Source organism: Pelodiscus sinensis, chromosome 2 (assembly GCF_049634645.1).
Source record: "Pelodiscus sinensis isolate JC-2024 chromosome 2, ASM4963464v1, whole genome shotgun sequence".
Taxonomy (NCBI): domain Eukaryota; kingdom Metazoa; phylum Chordata; order Testudines; family Trionychidae; genus Pelodiscus; species Pelodiscus sinensis.
This window is the reverse complement of record NC_134712.1, coordinates 205,336,656-205,358,138: the sequence shown is the minus strand read 5'-3', so window position 1 is coordinate 205,358,138 and position 21,483 is coordinate 205,336,656. Positions and strand designations below refer to the sequence as shown.

The following is a 21,483-nucleotide window of genomic DNA, read 5'->3' as shown; positions in this document are numbered from 1 at the left end:
CAAAGAGTAAATCCAGACTGTGCTCTCAATTCTCAAATCAAATCATTAGCCAGTGCCACTTACTGTAACTGTAGATTTAGAAGATATTTATCCATTTCTCTGAAAAACTGCAGCCGGGGGACAACTTTTTAGATTTTTGTTGTCTGCTTTGAAATGAAAAATATACATTTGATATTTTGCTGCACACAGGAGATAAATGTGTTATTGAGGTTTTCCTTATTTTATAAAGGGAAAGTAGAAATAACTTAGATGGATTAGCTCCTAGCCTTTTTCAGACAGAAATAGCAAATATGTCGAGGAAAATTGATGCCCAGAAAGCAAATGAGACGTTAAACTTGCTGCTTTAATAATGACCTACAAACAAGTCCAAGTATTTCCTGCCCCTCACTTAGGTCATCACATTGTTTTCCATTGCTGTACACATCCGACTGAGGATATGTGCACTGGCTGATTTAGGAGCAATTTCTACACAGAGCATTTAAGCACGAGAATTAAATCCACATGCATTTACTTAAGCAATTCAACAAAGACAAGCTCCTGAAGCAAAAGTGTCAGATATTTTAACCATGTTCATCTATTCCAGGAAGATACTGGGGAAAAAAAGAAGCAATGCTGGTAAATATATAGGGTGAAATACTGGCTAGGAAAACTTCACTGGAGCCCGCCTTTCACCCATAGCTATGATATTGAACTGAAAATGATATGTGTTGTTGCACAACAGTATGGAGACAAAAAGCACATAATTTTGAGCTACACATTCAGAAGCATACATCATACACTAAGAAAATGTTAGTTCCTCTTTATGAAACATTGATAAGATGAGGCAGAAAATATTGCAAACAGTTGTGAGCAGGGTAATAACAGAAGGAGGGAAATCACAGCAATTTGAAGAAAACCAAAATTAAGAACTAGAGGATTTCAATAAACTAGACACACAGATAAAGAGAATGCATGCAAACTTCCTACCAAGATTTAGAGATGGTATGTTAATACCATGGAATTGTTTAGAATGATTCAATGAGGTGTAACTTAGGGTACGTCTAGACTACCGCGTTTTGTAGACGGAAGTTTTGTCGACAGATACTGTCGACAAAACTTCCGTCGACAATTTGCGTCCAGACACATGGAGTTCTGTCGACAAAGCAAGCCGCTTTGTCGACAGAACTCCGTAGTCTGGACGCAGTGTTACAGGCAATAACACCTTCTGTCGACAGAGTTCTGTCGACAGAAAGTGTTATGCCTCGTAAAATGAGGTATACCAGCGTCGACAAAACCGCGGAGTTCTGTCGACGTTATGTCGACAGAACTCCGCGGTAGTGTAGACGCTGGTATTGTTTTGTCGACAAAAGTCCACTTTTGTCGACAAAACTAGGTAGTCTAGACACACCCTTAGAGCATTGAGAAAAACTAATCAAAGAAAAGTTTAAGGGCATTATCAAGAATATTTAATAACTGTGAAATCTGTTAAGACTATGGAATAATCTCCTAAGGAATAACAAACAATGGTAACAGTAATTATGCTTACCACTAATTTAGTTAAGCTCGACAGAATTCTTTTTTATAATGGTGATGGATAATATCAATATTTACTTTTAAATATTTTTCCTGATCTTTAACAAATTTAAATATTCACAGTGGTGGGTTATTATGAAGGTGAGGTATGGGAATGGAGGAGGGTGTGAGACAAATACCAGGACAGTACATTTTCAGATTAAAAAATTGTTAAGCTTTAAAACCACTAAAACAGAAATTGGTCAACATCACATGTCAGAACACAAAGTAAATACGCTCAATTCAAAGTGTAAAAAGAACTCTGGTAGCACTGTTTTTAAACTTTACCTATCTATAAATGTAGATCATTATTGATGGAAATCAATATTTAATGATAAAAATCTAATCGTTCCAAGCCCTCACTCACTCTCACTCGAGAAAGAGAGAGAGAGAATGTTTTACATTTACAAAGCACTGTACAAATATTAGCCAATATAATTCAGGAAAGAAGTAGAAATCCCATCAGTTGTGCCACTTAAAAACTAGACTGCACAAGGCAATGGAGAATATTTTGTAGGAAACAATTCTGTACTGGCTTAGATTGACAATTGGATTTCTCTCTTTTTGCCTCTGTCTTTAACACCAACGTGTTTGCAGATCAAAATCTAACCCAATTTTAAAAACACGCATATATTAGAAATGCATGCAATTATTGTTTCTAATACAGTACCGCTAAAAAGCAAAAACCTTGTATATAAAATAAATTTTGCTTCAAAATTTAATTCAGCATCTATGCTAGTGTAGCTCAGCAGGCCTTCAGATTTCAACAATGTCAGCAGCCCCACAGAGCTTGCCAGAAATGCTGATCAAAGCATGGGAAGGAATATCTTTTTAGTTTAACCTAAGTCTTTTAGAAAGGACACTGACAATGGAAACACTATTTGCTGGAATTCTAAAAAGTTTTATTTTGCTTCCACTCTGACTTTAAGCACACACATATAACTAGCAACCTGCAATAAAAAACTATGCTAAAAACATTAAGGTTGTAAAGCCAAGCACTCAAGTCAGGGCATGTCAGAATTAAGACTGTCCCTGGTGCCACCTTCTAACTATTCTACTCCAATAGCTGATCGAGCTCTGGCTCTTTGTCGCCTCACTTAACCTGTCCCAGTCTCTAACCTACAAACTTCTCATGCCAGTCTCAGTCCCCTCTTTCCCCAGACCATCCTCTCCCTCCCCTACAATGACCCTGCCCAACCTCACCTCCTGTCCCCACTGGCTCCCAGTCCCAATACCCATGAATCAGGATTAAGGATGTTAAAATTGCGGTTATCTGGCTCATCATGTAGTCGATACAAATTGTATCGACTACTAATGTTCCTGCTAAGGTGAGTGCCTGCGTGGCCACTCACAAAGAATTCTTCTCCTGCCCACCTCCTCTGGAGATCCGCGCAGCAGCACTCATGTGGTGAGAGGCTGCTCCAGAGCATAGGGCCGGTTGAGATGGCATGCTGAGAGAACTGCTGGGGCGGAGGGGTGGAAAGGCCTGCTTCGGTGGCCAGGGCCTATTCCGGTGGCCGGGGCCTGTTCCGGTGGCCGGGGCAGGGACCTGCTGCGTAGTGGAGGTGTGGAGGGGATGTCTGCTCTGGCAGCTGGGAACGTGTGCATGTTAATAAATTGGGTGCCACTGTGGCTCCCATCCAAACCAGCGCACACGACCTTAATATTGGTGCACAAGCCAAAACTTTCCAACCACGAGAGGAGTGAATCTTAGAGGGAACAGTGTCAACTACACAATTAGTCGATAAGGGTCTGCTCATCAGAGCTGCAGTGGGGTAAGTTCCCAGAACTGGCTGGAGTCAGGACTGAGTAGCTCTGGGAACCACCTGCACTGCAGCTCTGCATTTTAAATATAGTGAGAGCTCCTGGACTCTTCCTATATTTAAAATTCAGAGGTGCAGAATCCTGGACCAGTGTGAGTCAGGACTGCTTGGTCCCAGTTAACGATGAATCCAGGAGCCCTGTTCATGGCAGCCAGGGCTGGACACAGGAAGAGTTTGCTCCAACAGCAGCCCCTGGCTGTGGCCAGCCCTGGCCGCCATGAACACCCTATTTCCCCCTTGCTGCCACTGATAGAAGCAGTGGGGGAGGAGGAGGGCAGGTGGCAGGGCAGCACTGTGGAGATGTTGCTGGGGGGGAAATCGGCTTTTAAGCTGGCTCCCCCTAGCACCAGCTCCTGTTCTCCTCCCCTTCCCATTGCTGCCTCTCAGACACAGGCAGCGAGGGACGAGGGAAGTGAATTGTCAAGTACTCCACCCGACTGCCCGATAAGCTTATGAGGTGGTTATGCTTATCGGGCAGTCGAGCAGTCGACTACTCACTAACATCCCTATCCAGGATACCTATTTCAGCGTGCCCATGGCTTCTTCTCTTAATTCTTTTGCCCAGCCAGTCTGAGTCCTCTTCCCTCCCCGCAAAGCATCATGACATTTGTCTGCTCTACTCTGTGCTAACAGAATCTTTGAGGAATTTAGCTGCTAAAATCTGAGATGTCTTCATTGAGCTACAAACTGTAGCTTTTCAAAAGCATACAGCTTTGTCACCTTTGGGCATATTTTCACTGGGATGACAAAGACACATCCCTCACACAAAGATCCAATTGCAACTCCCTGCTCTACAGCAGAGATTTTTAAATAAAAGTGTGTGAGGTGTTTGTTTTTTAAATGCGACCAAAACAACATATTTTACTAGCTTTCTTCCTCTGAAATGGCAAAAGTGTTTTAGCTGAAAATTGCAGCTCATTTAGATGAAACATTCATCCTAACAAAGACACCCATTGAAAATTGCAATCTAAACAGTTAAAGTTTGGCAAAACTATGAAGAAATAAAAGCACTGTTTTAGGAGGGGAAGTGCCAGCAACCTTAATAACATGTACTTTATGGCATTAGTGTAGTAGGCAGGTTGGCAGAATGAACCGTGCTTATATATTTCCTTTGCACAATTCTCTAGCATAGTGAACAGTCATTTTAAAAGCAGATATTTAATACTGCACACTTACATATGCACAATTGTGGTCACATTCAGTATAGCTCTTGGCATAACCACTTAGGCTATGCTGTTGTCATATTTCATAAACTCAGAATAGGATCAGGCTTTGATGGAAACTACCTAGAAAAAATGAGGTAAACGCGAGCATCTGCTGTTAGATTCCTTCATCTACATTTGAGTGCTTATATACAAGCTTGGTTTTTAAAAGTGACAAACACATCAGAGGCCATTGAGGTACTTTATATATATATATATATATATATATATATATATATATATATATATATATATATAGCTTCTAAAGCATGTTGGGGTAGAGTCTCAGGGTATGTCTATACAAGCCCGCTAGTTTGAACTAGGGAGGCTAATGAGGGCGACTGAAATTGCAAATGAAGCGTGGGATTTAAATATCCCGCACTTCATTGGCATGTTCCCGGGCGGTCGCCATTTTTGGAAATTGACTAGACCGGAGTAACTGCCCGCGTCTACATGCGGCAGTGAAACAGGAGTTCGAAGTAACTCCTTAACTCGAATTAGCTGTTACTACCCCTGCAATGAGGTTTAACAGCTAATTCGACTTAAAGGGTTACTTCGAACTCCCATTTCACTGCCGCGTGTAGACACGGGCAGTTACTCTGGGCTAGTCAATTTCCAAAATGGCGACCGCCCGGGAACATGCTGATGAAGCACGGGATATTTAAATCCCGCGCTTCATTTGCAATTTCAGTCGCTCTCATTAGTCTCCTTAGTTCAAACTAGGGGGCTAGCGTAGACATACCCTCAGCAAATATAAACTGTCATAGCAAAATTGTCAGAGCTTCTTTGACTTCAATGGAACCGTGACGTGTATCAGCTAAGAATGTTCCCCCTTAAGTAAAAGGGTGCTGAATAAATGTTCAATATTATATACACCTGTTATATGAAGATTTAGACTTTATTTTCTGCTGCATATATGAGAAACTGTACGGGGAAGAGCTTCTGCTCTGTTGACATTTTTCTTTTTTTCCTCCTCTTTCCATTATCTCAAACATTCTGCAATAGAAATTGCATACCTGCAATTATAATTACAACTAATTGATCTGCCATTTCCCATGTCATAATTAATGTCATGTTTTAATAGAGATATAATCATTCCATAATAATGCTTTTAATTCACCAGATTTCCACAACATATAAAAGAATAGTGCACAAAAGCAATGAACTTTTATGAGGCCCCTTTAAAAACATCCCAAAAGGAACATCTTCAGTGAATTGCAATGAACTTTGTAAATACATTTCAGTATTCTTGTTTGAGCTACAAGGAAATATCAAACAAAAAAGATTTTCCATTATGGCATTTGTCCCCCTCAACATCCATAGGTGAAAAATGAAATCAACGATTCAGTGACAATACATTATGTTTCCTAAGGGGTTATTTAATGTACTCTTAGCAAAGATGGAAAATGATGGTTTCTAGAGAACAGATGGCAGCAAGACAAAATATCAACAGACCACAGTTGTTGACTGCAATTTATGGAGTGTACAGATGTGTCAACTTAAATGCAGTGATTCTAGGGCCAATAAAAATACTTTCTGATACCAAGAGATTAATTTTTCATGACCACTGGTTACATAGCTATTACATTTTTTAAAACTATAATTATTCATCTACAAACGAAACAACAACTTTGCTTGAATGTCATTACTTTAACATGGAAGATTTCTGTCACTGGCAGGGAAAAAAAGAGGTAAAAGATTGCACATCTTTCTTTCGGGTTAAATTTAAACTTTTAGCTCTGAAGAAAAAAAAAAGAAAATATGGAACAGAAATGAATATTGAGACTGCTTCAGATTTAAAATAATGGAGAAGCTTTAAGAAAATCCTTTTCCCTTGCCAAATACGGAACATACGTACATAAAGATTTTTTTACCCTTTAATTTGGTAGGACGAAGAACAGCGCTTTTGAAGACTGTAAGGGATTTGTGAAGTTCTCTACTATCCTCGGCTATGTTAACAGTGCAGATTAAGAACAGAGGAACATCAAAACCTAAATCAGGGATCTCAGCAACCCCCTCAATTATGGAAAAGTTCATCGCTGGATGTGACCCTTTGTAGTTCAAGCCCATTTCTACATTGTACCTCAGATTCACTGTACCTCAGCACCTAAAATAAATTAAAAATAGACTACAGGACTTTCAGCTTTGTTTCCACCTGGTCTTCTACCTGTCATAAACACAAAAAGGAAAAGACGGCCCTACATTCTAAATTTTTGTGTTCTAACATCGGATAATTAAAAACAAGGACACTATAATGATTCGGCTATGAAAACACGCTCAGTCAGCTGCGTGGATCTGTGGAGAAGACATTAATAATGAGTTGTCATTTGGACTGGAAATACAAAATAATGTATTATGAGCTGAACTTGCAAAGTGCTTTCAACTCAGCCTCCATGTTGCCTTTGGGACAGAAACCACAGGGAGGAGCTGGCCAGATACTGAAGCTGGCAGGAGAAGCTGCAGAAAATGCTTAAGCAAGAATGGCTGCACTAGGGGAGGAAGGAAGTAAAATAGGTCCCAGCCAGGGCCACTCTTCACCCCACATCCCGGAGTGTTCCAACAAAGAGCTGTGTGGGAAACACTCCACCCCCATCACCCCAGGATGCACTGGTATCCACATGGTGTCTTCCCTCTCAGCTATGTGATCTTTGGGGAAAAAATGCCAGAAGGAATCAGTTACAGACCAGATCCAGCAAAAGCACCTTAAATGGGATGGAGGGACACTGACAACATTTTTTAGTTTTGAATACGGATTCTCTGCCTTGTGTTGGTTGATTGCTTGCTCTAGCCCTCAGCTACCTCATCTCATGATTTCTCCACACCTGTCCCTCAGACATTCCTCCCCTCCTCCTCTTTGTACCTGCGCTGTCCCTTTCAAAGTTTCTTCTCTTGTCTTTCAAGTTCAGCTAATCCCTTCCTAAATAAATCCCATCCCCACTCACCCCCATCAAAAAACCAAAATCCTGGCACTAACACGATGTCTGCACATTGTTCACTTTGCTTGTTTTCCACCCTTCCCCCACCCAGTGTCAATCTTGTCCATTTAGAACAGTGGTCGACAAGATGTGGGATGCAACTGGGGCATGAAAGAACATTCAGGGGGGTCACAATAGGGCCCAGGACAGCTCCCAGAGAAGGGTGGGAAAAGGATCGCCACCCGCTCTGCCCTCAGCTTTGCTCCATCCCAGCCCCAGCCCCAGCCGGGGCTCCACTCCTGACCCCAGTTTCCAACCCCGGCCCCAGCTGTGGTTCAGTTCCTGACCATGGCTCCTAGGGTGGGCACAGACAAGTTCCATTATGGGTAAGGGGGAGACATAAAAAAAAATTTGGAGACCACTGATTCCACCTGTAAGCTCTCTGGAGCAGGGACTTTCTAGGGATGTCATCATGTAGATGACTACATGATTAATGAATAAGCCTAGGCTAATCGGCTAATCTTGTTGACTACATGCATTCCCCCCACCTTGCAGCCTCTGTATCAGAGGTAGCAAGTGAGGGGGGAGCAGGAGCCAGTGTTCATGAGGAGCTAGCTTAAAAGCCAGCTTTTCACAAGCACTGGATCCACCTGACTCCCTCCTCCCCCGTGCTGCTGCCCTGATAGAGGGAGCTGGCTTTCAAGCAGGCTCTCCTCGCATGCCAATTCACAGACCTGTCTGACCCCAACTTGCTGCCTCCTACAGAGGTGTGGGGGGCAGGCAGGAGCTGGTGCTGGGAGGAGCCGGCTTAAAAGCCAGTTCCCACCAGCGTCATCTCTGCAGTGCTGCCTGTCTCCCTCCAGCTCTACCTGCCACTCCCATGCTGCTGCTTCTGATACAAAAGCAGCAGCACTGAGTAGCAGGGGGCTCACCGGCAGTGGGGTCAGGAGAGCATTTGCTGCCACCTGCCCTCAGGGATTACTGAATAGTCGTGTAACTGCTAAGATTTCCTGCAGTTACACGACTATTCAATTACATGATATCTAACATCCCTAGGACTTCCTGCTACTTTATCCAGCACCTGGCACAACAGGCCCCATTTGTGGTTGATCCCTATATACTAAACATGACTAATAATAGCATCCAGTATCTTCTGTATCAGCAAATTGCCATCTGCAGGTTATGGGCTTCCACAAAACAACAGTTACACACAAGTTGAGGAGTCAGCACTGATTTTCTTAATTCATCTCTCTTGCTTGTTTTTACTTCAGTGTAAACCCCATTAGATTTCAATGGAGTTACTCTCAATATATAGGAGCATAAGCAGCAGGAGAATCAGGCCCCTATGTTTTTAGCAGATATAAAGGAATGTGCTCATAAAATTGAGAGCACAAATTTAGAGACCATTTTTGAATGTGTGATTCCCTATAGCATATCACAAACAAAAACCTGTCAGAGGTATCCCACCTAAGCTTGAACACCTCAGTTTCTCTCTGTTTTTCACATTGAGCTCCATAAACTCAAGTCCTCTATAGACCAAACATGACCAACATGACCTCCACAGACCAAACATGACCAAGCAATTGCACTGCAAGGTTCTCTACAGTGCTTTACCAATGTTAATCATCCGAAGAGGCTACTTTGCCAAGCTTAAACCAACTAAAGGGGTTTAAAAGCCCTATCCAATAATTTCAAGAAGCAAGTTTGAATTCAGATGTATCTAAACATTACTGAGAATAAACACCATTTGCTCTAACCCAAATTTGGCTTTATTATTTTATCCCACAGAATTAAAGAAAAAAAAAATCTTACCTACCTGAATCATATGCAAAATCTCTAGGTTCCTGTTTAATCATCAGAGGACCGGGGAAATTTTGATTGGCTGCATTGCCAACCATGGCATTGTGTTCATAAACTGGATCATGATACTCCTGCTTAAAACCTTGAGGCGGGAAAGGGATGTTTGGCTCAGACATCTGGCGTTGGTATATTGGGCGTCCTTCCCTTGGCATTGCTGGCAAAGGCGGGAAAGAATTGCAAGGTTCGGAGAGCTGGCGGCGAAATCTATGACACAAGTGAGAAAAGTCACTCACAAGTGCAATGGCAGAGTGACTTAATTCCTCAAGAGTAATTATAGTAAAAATAAAGCCCCACAGACATAAGTTTTAAACTGTTCTCTTTTATCTTTAATCAACAAAAAAATGGATATAAGAAAAAATGAAAACAAGCTCAAATTTTCTGGGTCCAATTACCAGTAACTCTGTTCTTAAAAATGGGATAAGAATTAGGGGGGAAAATTTGGCTTTCAGTAGCCTTTACTCCAGAATCAATTAAAGATGCCTATGGGACATGGGAAGCAGAGAATAACCTTATTATTAGTAGGAAATATATGATGGCACTTCCCAAATGCCCCAATCAGGATCTGAGCTCTATTGTGCAGGGAACTGTATAAAAATACTACAAACAATCCATGTTCCAGAACATTTACAGTCTAAAAAGATACACACTTTCTCTGATATTCCAACAGGGGCCTTAAACAGCATTGTACCTCACACTACGGGGGCTATGTCTACATACCGGTTTTCTGGGATACATCCTGGAAAAAACTCTGCCACGTCCAGGGAATGCGTCTGCTCTTCTGCTTGCCTTTTTTCCCCCCCAGAAGAGCAGAGGTGCTTTTTCAGAAGCCCTGTCCTCCTCATTCTATGAGAAAGAACGGCTCTTCCAAAAGAGGAAGTTTTTCTGAAATTAGGCCCAGTGTAGATGGGCTACATTTCGAAAAAGCCTCTTTCAAAAAAACAATCGGAAAATGGTACACAAATTGCAGAGTGCAATTTGCGTACCTTTTTTCCTATAACATCTTGTAGTCTAGACACAGCCTAGTGCGCTGCTTGCAGGAGGAGGGGAAAGGCCTGCACAGATGATACTCTTGTGTGGGGAGGGCCTGTATGCAGCAAGAGTGGCATAAAGGCACCTTAGCAAATCAGGACTTCTTGTTTATGAAAGAAGAAAGGGCTGTATCTATTTGCTTACAGATGCCATCTCCAAACAAACACAAATGCCAGTGGTAAGATGTGGGCCTCATTCCACAAAGTGAAAAGTCCCCAATTGTCTCCTCATGGTGAAAAAAACACTGGAGCTTCACTTTGCAGAGTTTGTGTCACATTCCTGTCTCAATAGGGAGGAGTTTTCAGGTACACCTTGCAATACCCAGATCCAACAGATCTTCTGGGGAGGGGCAGAAAAAACTGCCCAATAGGATGGCCTTCCTACCCATGCTGGTGTCTCCTCATGGAAACAAGGGTCTTACAGGAGTTCACTGCTCCCTCAATCATTTGTACATATCCTTCCTCCCATTGGAAAATGGAAACCGTGGAGGAGAACTAGTGACCCGTGTCATGTATCAGAACAGAAATAAGCATGTTCCATGCTCCCCACCCCCGAAGCTGTCCCATTTCCTCCCATGAAATCTCAGGGACACCAATTATGTGTGCTGAATTTGAGCAGTTGGGCTTCTGAAGGTTGAGAGGCATGAGGAAAGAGAGGCTCAGTAGCATGCTTCCCTGATGAATTATACATTTTCACGTGGCTTCCCCTTCCTCCCATAAAGGGAGGAGATCAGCCAGCCCCAAGTGGCTTTTGAACAAAGATTTGCTGGTGATGGGACCTATTGCTTCTGTGCTGATATGCAGAACAGCAACTGGGATATTTTTAAAGTAAACTGTTTCTTTGTCCTGCCATCCCTCAAGCAAAGATATATCAACCCTTGGAAATGGGGGTGCGATTTGCAGCTCGAGGAGACACACCACTGCTCTGACCAAGTTAGAATGCTAAAAATAGAATGTAGCCAAGTCAGCACAAGATGGGGAGGGACTAATTGCCCCAAGTCCATGCCCATCAAGTTCCCTAGGCATGTACTTGGTGTGGCTAGCCCTACTGCTGTTCACACCGTTTTGGCCATGCTATCGTTAGCAACACAACTTGATTACAGCGAGCATATGACTGTCTTCCCAAGCTGAGAATCAGACCCCCTGCTGCAAGTGTAGACTCACCCTAAAAAAGTAAGACAAGATGTTACTTCAACACAATCTTTTTCAAGAGACAGATGGAAGTTTCTCTCTGTCAAAATACAGATGGCAGGGAACCAAGGATTTTTCAGTTTCTTGTACTTTGGGACTGAACTAACTTGGTTCATGCAAGTAAAATCAGAAGCTTACTTTGAGAATATTGGCCAGAGAGAGCGAGTAGGATTTGATCGTTAAGTCAATAAATTCTTAAAATATAAATCTTCTGCAGTAGCAATTTCAAGCACAAATTTCAAATTTACAAACTTTCATCAAAATACTGCTCTGAACTGGGCTGAACTTAAATATTTACTGTCATGCATAAAAACAGCTAAAGCATAAAGGTAGCAATGGAGAATGAACATTAATTGGTTTAATAACGCTAAGAATATTCCCCTCTGCAGTTGTACATGGTAACATTACGCTTTACAATTCCACCTACACCTGCAGAAAATAAACTTAGAAACTAAAACATATTATGAAATAGTTAGGCTGACTGGCACTGCATTCATTTCCCCTCTCTTCCTTTTTTCATTAGCCAAAAAAAGAAGCAGAAATTATCATTAAGAACTGTCAAGGAGTGAATCAGAAAATTGCAACTTGAAGTTAAAATAAGAAACAGGCTCACTTGCAAAGCCTCAAAGGAAGTTAATAATACTTGTTGTACTAGAAGCTTTGTATGGAATCAAGCCATTTGTTCATACAAGTGGATCTGATTCCTTTTGGTCCTTGTTAGGGCTATTTGTCCCCCATATACTCATGCCTCGTATTAAGCCACATGTTCTTGAGGCTGCTGTTTTGCTGATCCACAGAATGTATGGTCTAGAGCAATGCACACCCATTTTATATAAACATATTCAATCATATTCAGCTAAAACTGATTTGTTTAAAATGACATTATTATCTGACTATACTAATAAAGGGAAGCCTGCTTCTCTCCCACCAGACCTGTGCAGAATGCAACAGATTATTTTTTGATCCAGATCTTTCCATATGCTTCTCACAGAAATATTGACAAGATCTGCATAAACCGCTGAGTTCAGACAGGGAAGTGAGGAATGGTGGGAGGAGAACATGAAACAAATTCAGGATTATAAACAGAAAGGGGAAAAAATACCTTTCACAGCAAAATGTACAATTCTTTGGAAATAAAGAAGGACATTTTTAGCTATACAACATAAGCCTTTCTCTTTTAGTTTATTACTTGGGGCTTTGCTAAAAGGTTGTTCAACAGTTATTCCTTCACTGAAGAAAAGCATAATGCAAAATGTCCTTAGGACAATGTGCATCAAATCACACAGTGATACAACAAAGTCATCAGGTGACAAGCCTATTCTAAAGTTCAGTGTCATGAGAAACTACACAGTGGAGTAAAGGTACATGTGAGCTTCTCCAGATTCAGTTGCTTTCAAACAAAAACCCTTTAATCTGAAATAGTCCATCTTGCTCTCTGACTAGACAGCAATTATGTTTAAAGAATTTCAGCTGAGCCTGCTCAGCCATCTGACTTTGGTTTACAGAAATACACTTGTCCGATATCCTGCAATCAAAACTGCAGCTAGGGATGTAAGATATCATGAAATTGAATAATTGTGTAAACACATGAAAATTTAGCGGTTGCACGACTAATCGATAGTCCCTGAAGGTGGGGCTGGCAGCCAGTGCGCTCCCGGCCCCACTCCCAGGGAGCTGCCTGATACCCAATGCTGCTGTCTCTCTATCATGCGCAGGCCCACCCCCCCAGAGTGCACGGCGCATGCGCTGCCCAGCCTGACCTGGCCAGCATTGCTGGCGCACGCGCCAGGCCATGTAGGGCCCCGCAGCCCTGGGGGGGAAGGGTGCTGCTAGCCGGCGCTGCGGGGCTGGTGCTGCGGGAGCCGGGCGCGCGGCTCCTGATGGAAGCTGTAAGGGACGCCGCACGCTCCTTTCAGGTGCCCCTCATCGGTTGGCACCCTGGGCAGCTGCCCGGCTTGCCCATGCCTCTGTCCGGCCCTGCTTGAATAGAGTGACCCCCCCGTATGCAGCAGCGTTTGCTGGTGCAGGAGCATACAAACTGCATCTCCTTGCATTGCAGGGCTGAGTCTGACCCCATGCTCCATGGAGTAAGATCTTAACTTTATTTGAACATGTGTTTTTTAAAATATTTTTGAAGTGCTACCGAGTCACCCTGAACATGCATGTATTTATGGGTATACACACTCTCTGACAAAATCATGTTCAAATAATAAGGTTAAGGTCATACTTATATTCACACAGAAGCAGGTAAACTGTCAGTTGCCAAACTAAGAAACTCTGGCAGCACATATGCTCAGGATAAACATAGGCACAGGGCAGTGAGCGAAGAAAAAACATCCACTGTCAAAAGACATCTAAAAGAACGAAACAGAACAGGATGACTTATGGGCACAGTTTCAGCTTTGATTCTAAATTGTTTCGCCTTCTCTGGGTTTTATTCAGACTGATATTGTTTGAACTTGGTTTATTTTGGCAGCTTACTTTTCTTTTTATAAGCTGCTGTATTTCAAAAAGCTGTCAATTACTCACCCTGTCAGGAAAACTGACACTATGCTCTGTAAGAGCACACCAGAAGACAACCATACTTCTACTCAGATATGTATTAGGCGATCTAATATGCTTATTTGTTAGCGTGGGACCAGATTCCGATAACTTGGTTCTTGATAGTACTTCAGTGGGGCTCCACACACATGCCAGGTAGAATCTCGCTCCCTACTAGCTTCAGTGGAATGTAAAATCCTGGTTAACCAGTTAAACATTAGATTGACCTAACATTTAATCGGTTATCTGACTAAGTGGGATCCCAGGCTGGGGATGGATGAGAACAGCCCCTGTCTGTGGCAGGCCCCCTGTGGGGCTGGAGAAGCCTCCTGCCCACAGCAGGTGGGGAGCTGCTCCAGTTACCAGTTAATCAGAACTGGTAAGCATTACTTATTTAGGATGATGCTTACTGCTTAACTGGGTAACCGGTTTGACTTTTCACATCCCCAGTTGTAAGTGCAACTTCCACTGAAATCCTAGGTTTTCAGTCCTGGGGGGTAGGGTTATAGAAGTGCAATTACTGAGAATGTTTCTGCAACTCTTAGCCATACCAACTTGCTAATACCTAGGTCTTATTGATTTCAGTGGGAATAGCAACAGAGTCAAGTACTACTTAACCAACCCAATGCCTTTAATTGTAGTCATGATGTTTTCATGATGTAGTCATGACGACAGGTTTTCTGGTGTTTTTTTTTTTTTTTTACCTGTGATCCATAGGGAAGCTGTTGTCTTGGATGGATTGGGATGGAGGGAGATGAGTAGGGAAAGCCCGGTCGGGCTTAGGAGTCTGCGCTGAGTTTGGGGATGCATGGTGCAGTGGTGACACTGGAGTGCTGGATGGCGTTGGTGGGTTGGAGGGCCTCATTCCAACTTGTGGCTTCTGGTCATAGGCACTAGCAGCAGAGAGGAGTGGGGGAAGGATGAGAAGTTAATTTTTCTACAAATAAAATGTAGTATCACAGAAACATGATCCTATTAATCTTCCTTTTATTTTGAGGACACTCTTGTGACCAATTTCTGAGTGAGTTCTCTTTTCTGTACATAAACAAGCACAGAGAAAACTTAGTCCGCAGTTACACACGGTGGTCACGTTCTCTGCCGTTGTGAGGGCAGAGATGTATTATTAAAAGAATTTGGTGTTACAGTGGGACACTAACAGGAGACAAGCCCAAAGAAAGTTTCAAAGCACAGGGAGCTGGACTAGAGTAGAAAGAGCCTACCCTGCTTTGCAGTGGTCTGGACAAACCTCAGAGTGCAATAATAAAGAATGCAACCCGAGAAAAGGAATCTGACCCAGAAAAACACAGCTCTGTTACTTTATCTGCCCACACGCAGATGTCAGCAGCCTCCACTTTTTCCTCTGTCGAAGCACTGATCCTGCAAACACTTATGCATGTGCTTAACATTATGCACATGTTCCCTGATTCTGGAAAACACTAAAGTGCACACACATATGTCCACTCTTATTCAAAAAAGGACTAGCATAGGTGTGCTTGAAGTTAAGCACATGCTTAAGTGTTTTCCTGAATCACATCCATGAGTAGTCCTGCTGAAGTCAGTATAATTACTTGCATGTCAAAGTTTCAGCACACAAGCATCTGTGGGGGCTAAAACAGTAAGGGGTCTGTCTAAAAGAGTACCTAATAGGTGACAAGGGTACTTTAGTAAGTAAAGCAAAAATGTCCAAGATTATTTTTCAATCGCTGAGTTTCATCATGTTTGCAAATGGGGTGCACTGTCCTTCAATGAAGAGGCAGATTTAGATGGCTTTGCAGATGCCTATAATCAGGGCTTGACAAACGGCGTCGAAAACTGCTCGCCATCCCTGTACTGCGCATGCGCAAGGGCCAATGAACAGGGTGCACAGCTGAAATCTACTCACCACAGGCGAGTAGATTGTATAGTTTGTTGAGCCCTGCCCATAATGGTAGTAGGGATGTTAAAATGCGTGTATTTATGTAAACGTGTAAGTGATGAAAATTTCAACGGTTACATATTTACACATGGTAGGGGGGTGGTGCACAGGGAGCCGACTTTAAGCCAGCACCCGCCAAAAACCTCCCACTCCATCCGCTACTGCCTCAGAGGCAGCAGTACGGGGCGGGGGGAGGGGGAGAAAGGGGAGGGAAGACAGCTATGTGGGAGACGGTACCCATGGGGAGCCAGCTTAAAAGCCAGGGGCAGGGATGCCTGCATACAACCATGATGGTTATACAGGAACCCAGGCTCATCGGTTAACTGTGTAAGCATGTACACTATCACATCCTTAAACAGTAGTGTACTTAAATGAACAAAAATTCTGTACTGACTGGGATGAAGTTTTCCAAATAGATTAAAAGATCAATTAGAAACCCAAAAACTGCTAACATTTGAGGAGAAAAGGAAGACAGAAATGTAAACCAAAATAACATCCATAAAGAATGCAATGGCATCAAACTATATTTTAATCTCCTATAATAATTAAAACATTTACTATCTATCCTGATTATCAGAGGGAGACCACTTCCTTCTGACAAGATAAAAATATCTGCAAGGCCTAATCAAATACTATTTTTATACTGTAATTGTCCATGAATGCACATATATATCATCTGCAAAATTCGTTAAATACCTAATGTGTTGCTCAGACCTGCCAATCTCTCGCCTGTTATGAGGCGCTCTCTCTCAGCCTAATGTGCATAATGCATTTTAAAAGTACTTTCAACACAGCTTGCAGTAAATAAGATCTCCTCCCCCATTTTTAAACGATGGCCATAACCAGTGGAAGAGGAGTGCAGTCTTGAGTATTTCAATGAAAATTATTGCTTTAAAATGATTAAGTGCTTGATAGGACTATAAACAGTTCCATCAGTGTCCAGCTAAATGCATTATCTCATGAGCCTGTTATCTGCTGAAGAGGTAACTTTCATAAGAGCTCTATTTTGGTTTTATTTCTCTTTAATCGGTCCTCGTTTTAATCTGCAGTACTCACTGAAGCTACTGTAAAAGTACGTCTGGCTGCTTTACCTGACATTGTACAGGCACTTTTCCCCATAACTGAACTTGAATGGCTGTTCTTGACTACAAGCAGAGCCAAGTTCCGAACATGGACTATGGGGTTCTTTCTTGATTTTCACTGGGAGACCATGAAAAGCCACTGGAAGGGAGAAACAAACAACAAAAACGTGGAGTTAGAAAGCAAGCATGGCATTAAACAGTGTGCATTATCAAACAAGTTGGCTCCTACTAATGAAACACAATTAATTAAACCACCATAATAATAAACACGGTTGAAGAAATGAACATTTCAGGCACTTCTTCGGGTGTCAAATTGAGAAATAGACATGAGATCCTTTGCATTGGCGATTAGCAGTTTTATTGTTTAATAGAATGATGGCCAGGTTCCCATCTCACTAGTAGGAAAATAACAGCCCACTTATATTTGGCTTAGTTACTGTAAATATTGTCAGAGGCAAAGTATTTCCCAGGCACAAAATGCTCTAAGCGTTATTAGCATGGTAGCTTTCCCCATCAATGTACAGTAGTTCACTTTAAAGAGTACCACACCTATTACTGCAAAATTAATTTCTCGCATAGGAGCCTGAAATACAGGACTGCTAATTTTTGGATCTCATAACATATGTGAAAACGTGTACTAGAATTTATGAAATTGGAGGATTACAGGCTTAAAAGTTGATATTATGATAAAGTAAAGTCAGAAAAGTACACAATAAAATATTTATTATATGAAATCCTGGCCTAGCTGAAGACAATGGGAATTTTGCCAGTGTATTTACAGGTAAAAAGAGGAAGGGATGGGGCAAAAATGGGATATGAATGAGAAGCACAGATTTATCTAGATTGGACAAAGAAGTCAAAATCAAGTTAGGGCTAGTTGGCTACTCTCAACCTTCTCTGTAGTTCAAGGTCTACCTCAGCCAAAAAGGAAGGTAAAAGATGCTCATCTGAATCTACATTAACAGCTCAAAATTACCTAGATCCTTTTCTGATTAGGCAAACGCACTAAAGGACAACAGAACAGGGGCACGGGAGAAGAAAAAAAAAGCTTAGAGAAGAGCAGCCCTAAAAGTCAATTATGGTCTATCTAAAATATTTCAAAATGAAGTACAAATCACAAGAAAGATATTAATTCAACCCCCTGAACTCTGTTATCCTGCCTAAAACCTTTCATCTTAACTCTTGTAATCAATGATCTCACTAGAACATCCCATTGAAATTTCAGCTTTGGATACCCATATCCTATTGGGATCCTCCTACAATCCTGTACCACTGGGGCATTTCAGTGACAGCCGCACACATGCAAGCTCTATGCTAGAGAATCTCACTGCTGCACAGAGCATTATTGTGTGCCCTTAGGCTTTACATCATTCTTTTGTTTACACAGAATCTTAAAAGTGACAGTTTGACAACACATGCCAGCTGTTGGAGGGTATTTGAGTATGGGCACATGCATATACATTTTCCTAAAGCAATGTATATTGCAACAGATCATGCAGTGTTCTTAAAAGAGAACATGCACTAGAGGAAAATCAAGAGAAAGTCTGAATGGAGATCTTAAATTAAAGGTGCCAACATTTCAATGGGAGGTCATGAAGTGGTCCATGGTCAGGGTCTCCTGTCATTGTTGGGTAGAATAATGTTGATATTACAGGATTAGATGGCTAGTGTACTTTAACCACAATTTCTATGATGAAAGTGCAATGATTATGTACATTAACTTTTAATGAAAGGATCTGGGGCCAAATTTTGATCTCATTAATCAGATGAGGTATGTCTACACTACCACCCTAGTTCGAACTAGGGTGGTAATGTAGTCAACCGGAGTTGCAAATGAAGCCCGGGATTTGAATTTCCCAGGCTTCATTTGCATGTTGCCGGGTGCCGCCATTTTTAAATGTCCGCTAGTTCGGACTCCGTGCCCCGCGGCTACACGCAGCACAAACTAGGTAGTTCGGACTAGGCTTCCTATTCCGTGGAATGAAGAGTAATGGTAGTTCGGAATAGGAAGCCTAGTCCGAACTACCTAGTTCGTGCCGCGTGTAGCCGCGGGGCACAGAGTCCGAACTAGCGGACATTTAAAAATGGTGGCGCCCTGCAACATGCAAATGAAGCCCGGGAAATTCAAATCCCGGGCTTCATTTGCAACTCCGGTTGACTACATTACCACCCTAGTTCGAACTAGGGTGGTAGTGTAGACATACCCATGAGAATTAATGGGAGGAAGCGGGACTCCATGCTTCATGATGATGAGCAAGATCTAGCCCTTTATATATAAATGTATATGCAAATTGGTCATGCCCTAGAGTTCCTGATTAGCTGCCAATTCTCACCACTCTCTCAAAGTTTGGGCAAATCGGTCGTAAATGGAAAACAAAAATCAGTATTTATTTAAATACATTTTTTCCCCTCTTAAGGCTTGACTATTCTCTCAAATACACGAGGAGTAACGGTAGTTCCACGAGGAGTAGAGAGCCTAATCCGAACTAATCCGAACTACCTACTCCGTGCCGCATGTAGCCGCGGGCCCAGAGTCCGAACTACCGGGGCTTTAAAAATGGCGGCGCCCGGCAAGATGCAAATGAAGCCCGGGATATTTAAATCCCGGGCTTCATTTGCAACTTCGGTTGCCTACATTAACCACCCTAGTTCGAACTAGGGTGGTAGTGCAGACATACCCAAAGAAACTGGTGTAGATCCATTAGCTGCAACAGAGCTACATCTGAATTTGCAAGAATCAGATCTTCTACTGAAAAAGGCATCTGTGTTAGGGGGGAGACCAAAGTTGTTGAGGGGGGAAAAAAAACCCAAAACTCCAAAGACTTAAGCCAAAAAAAAAATTAAATAAAACAGCATTAAAACAGGATCATGTCCCCTTTAAGACTGTGTGCAGGGATAGGAACAGGGGAGCAGTTGAGCACTAAGACCGAGGGGAGGCATTGCTTCACCTAGGTCTTTTGGCCAGGAGCCATTTTGTTCCGGCAGCCTTGGGGAACCAGGTAAGCATAGGGGCTGGGGTCGGAGGGCTGGGGGTGTTGGGGGTGGGGCATTGGGTTGGGGGGGAGGCTGGGCACTGAGTGTTTGTAGGATTGCCAGGTGCCCAGCATTTTTGCCTCCTGGCTGGAGAAAAATTCAGAGAATTCTGGACATCTCAGTATTCTGAGGAGGTGAAAATACCAGACTGTCCGGGTGAATACCGGATACCTGGCAACCCTAAGTATATTCACTGCTATTTTAATCATGGTTAACTAACTGCCCTACAAGACTTTTTGCACCCACAGGGTACAAATTACACTGCAATTAAAAACCAGGGCTGGCCCATGCCAGCTGATGCAGGCTCATGGGATTTGGGCTGTGAGGCAGTTTAACTCTGGCATAGGTGTTTGGGCTTTTGATGGAGTTCAAACTCTAAGACCCTGCAACCTGGGAGAGCTCAGGCTGCAGACCAACTTGCCTGAGTCAGCTGGCATGGACCATCCATGGGGTCAAACTGGAATGTAGATATGCCCTGTGTTTTCCTGGCCACAGAGACTGTATTCTACCTCTGACATGTCCAGCATCTCTGACTCTTACTTTACATCTGTGAATTGGTCTGATCTGAATCTACTGCAAGTTAACCTATAGACACAACAGGGTTTTTTATTTAAAAAGCCAACAATTGTATATTCGCACAAAGGCCACACACGGCTCTATTTTCTCTTTTTGACTTTACTGCTTCCTCAGAGTTAATCTGTTATGAGAAATGACTTCCCTTATTTATTTTTAAATAACGGGAGTACAGAGACTCCCACACCATAGCCCTGCACGCAGAACTGGTTGGGTATTTCATCACAGTGCTGAGAGCCTGAACGTCTGCTAACAGGCAGTTTTCCAGCTCACTGGCACAGGCACAAGTGAAAGCAGCACATTCATTTTGTGCAATTTGCTTTACCTTCCCACATGGAGTTGGTGATGTAAAAGGCTGTTAAGTACTAAATTATTCCTTATCAAATCACCATCATCTGGAGTCATGATCAACACTAATTAAATTACTTTCACTGAACACGGCTCCAGCCTGCTGCCTCAGCTAAGAGGTACATTGTACTTTGCTTACTGTACAGTCCTTACTAGCTAGGTCCAGGGCAGAGAGCTAGAAGGCATCTGTTCTGTAGTTTTAATTAAAGTTTACCCTACCTTTTTCCAAGTTTTATGAGGAAGGGCAAAGTGTATCAAATGAAACAAGTTAACCCCTTCATTTCATTTAGGGAAAGCAATTCAGTCCATAGTGATTTTATATTAGATCCTTATCTTAACTATAGTCAGAACAAATAGCATAGCTATAAAAGTAAAGTCCTCCTCAGGCACAACCCAAATACACTTGCCCTGCAAAATCCTA

At 42.4% G+C, this 21,483-nt stretch overlaps 1 protein-coding gene across 2 annotated transcripts in view; it reads right to left on the bottom strand.

Moving 5' to 3' along the window:
* The window catches only part of ETV1 (ETS variant transcription factor 1), an 82,064-nt gene that overhangs the window by 22,226 nt on the left and 38,355 nt on the right, over positions 1 to 21,483 (bottom strand). For both annotated transcript variants that reach the window (XM_075922294.1, XM_075922295.1), the window contains 3 exons: positions 17,118 to 17,247; positions 14,816 to 15,004; positions 9,308 to 9,555 (listed from right to left, as the gene is read on the bottom strand). In XM_075922294.1, coding sequence (XP_075778409.1) covers positions 9,308 to 9,555; positions 14,816 to 15,004; positions 17,118 to 17,247 — 567 coding nt within the window. The remainder of the gene's footprint in view (positions 1 to 9,307; positions 9,556 to 14,815; positions 15,005 to 17,117; positions 17,248 to 21,483) is intronic.